At 41.1% G+C, this 2035-nt stretch overlaps 1 protein-coding gene across 1 annotated transcript in view; it reads left to right on the top strand.

The window, feature by feature from the left end:
- The first annotated feature begins 368 nt into the window (after positions 1-368).
- Ros1 (ROS proto-oncogene 1, receptor tyrosine kinase) overlaps positions 369-2035 on the top strand; it is a 114659-nt gene continuing 112992 nt past the window's right edge. Inside the window, exon 1 of the mRNA XM_040728281.1 lies at positions 369-764. Coding sequence (XP_040584215.1) covers positions 642-764 — 123 coding nt within the window. The 5' untranslated portion in view covers positions 369-641. The remainder of the gene's footprint in view (positions 765-2035) is intronic.

Raw genomic sequence — 2035 nt, 5'->3', positions numbered from 1 at the left:
AAATCCTCAGAGTTCTTTAACAAACTTCCTTGTCTTGACCTCACCCTCAGAGAACTTGTCTATTAGTTTTCAGCTTTGTTTGCTCTTTCATTAAGAAAAAAATTACGTGTTTGCTTTCAAAGTATACCTGTTTTCTTCTCCATGTCATCGCTCACTATCAAGACTTCCAATTCTTAAAACATTTGTTACAAGCTATGGTTTGCCAAGCATGCACAGTGAAACCCCAGTTTCCTGTATGGCTCAGCCAACCTCAAAGAAGAGCGGTGGCTGACCGACCCAAGCATTCTGCCCAAGTCTGTGTGGCAGGCTCGCTGGGGCGCAATCTGCAGTCCCGCTGTTTACTTTGCGTGTGGAGAGCTCTCCTGAGATCTGATCTTTAGCCACTCGATGCCATTCATGACGGGCATTACGCTAAACTATAAAATAGCCACGCTGTGATGTCGCGAGCCGTCTGAGATTCAAAGGTCTAAATTAACTGCTCTCACTGTTCTTTTAAGAGGGAGAGATATTCCAACATTGCAAAAGAAAGCAGATAACCCACTCGTCCCTCTTGCTACCGAAATGATGAAGCCTAAAGAGTTCCTATAGCGAGGGGGAGACATGAGGACCACAGCTCTGTAGGAAGCCAGCCTGGATGAGGGATGAAGAGCAAAGGTGGGCTCACCCCCAAACCTCTCCATGCTGTGATCCTTGGCTGCGTGTGGGTTTCTGCGGTGCAGTGCACAGTTTTGAGCAGCTGCCTAACGTCCTGCGTTTCTAACCTGGTAAGTTTCACTCACCCGACGTTTGCGCTTGCAGGAACCAGAAGACAAATCCCCTTGCAACTGAGGTTCATTTTCTCCTCATGACATTTTTTTTCCATGTTATGGTTTTTATTTTCCCCTGAAGGTAGGAGAATATATAATTTCAAAATATATACATGGCATTTTATTTATTTGTTATCATGCTCTCGATTTTTTTTTGCGGGTGGGGGAAATGGGATTCGAGGATTGGGTAAAAGAGTCTTTAAATAGAATCAGGTTTTACAAACTGTAAAATATTCCACTTTTTGTTATAAAATCATTAGTATTTGTTTGAAATATAAAATAGGCTTTTGGCACACTGTAAACCTTTCCAGTTCCTGGTTAACAGTGGTGGTACTCTGTATGGGTTGCCAAATAGGAAGCAGGTACAGAGGCTCCATACAACATTTGTGTCACCAAGCCGGGCGTTGGTGGCACACGCCTTTAATCCCAGCACTAGGGAGGCAGAGGCAGGTAGATCTCTGTGAGTTCGAGGCCAGCCTGGTCTACAGAGCTAGTTCCAGGAAAGCCTCCAAAACAATACCGAGAAACCCTGTCTCAAAAAACCAAAAAAAAAAAAAAAATCAAAACAACAACAACAACAAGACCCCAAATATTTGTGTCACCAGATCAGATTATGTTGTCTCTATTTCTACCTATGCATTTGTCAGGTTTGACTAATCATGTTTGATGTGAAAAAAATTTTCTTTCTTATTGTTGTCACCTTTGCATGTATTATATGATATCATTTCAATAGTGACATAGTTGTACTTAAAACAGCCATTAACTTTCTTTTAAGTTAACTTTTGTTTGTTTTTTTGAGACAGGGTTTCTCTGTAACTTTTATATTTATAAATTAATTTGAAAAACCAAATGCTGTAGCTGGGAAGAGACACATTCTTCCTCTCTAAAGATTAAATAGCACAGCTGGACTTTGGTGGCACACAACATTATCACAGTGTGTGGGAGGCAGAGCCAGGCGGATCTCTGAGTTTGTGGCCAGCTTTGTCTACAGAGTGAGTACTAGGACAGCCCGGGCTACACAGAGAAACCCTGTCTCCAAAACACACAAACAATCAAACGAAAGGATTAAACAGAATGACATCTTAGGAATGGCATTTTGTAGCTTTATTATAAAGTAACTAAATGCCAAACAACATACACATTCTTATGCTAAGACATGGAGGTATAGTCCTCTGGTAGATCAAAAAAGGGTCTTACATTTGAGTTTAAGTAAAATAGTAAATTATTGC

This window comes from Mesocricetus auratus, unplaced genomic scaffold (genome assembly GCF_017639785.1).
Source record: "Mesocricetus auratus isolate SY011 unplaced genomic scaffold, BCM_Maur_2.0 Super-Scaffold_100018, whole genome shotgun sequence".
Taxonomy (NCBI): Eukaryota; Metazoa; Chordata; class Mammalia; order Rodentia; family Cricetidae; genus Mesocricetus; species Mesocricetus auratus.
This window is presented reverse-complemented; position numbering and strand designations above follow the sequence as displayed.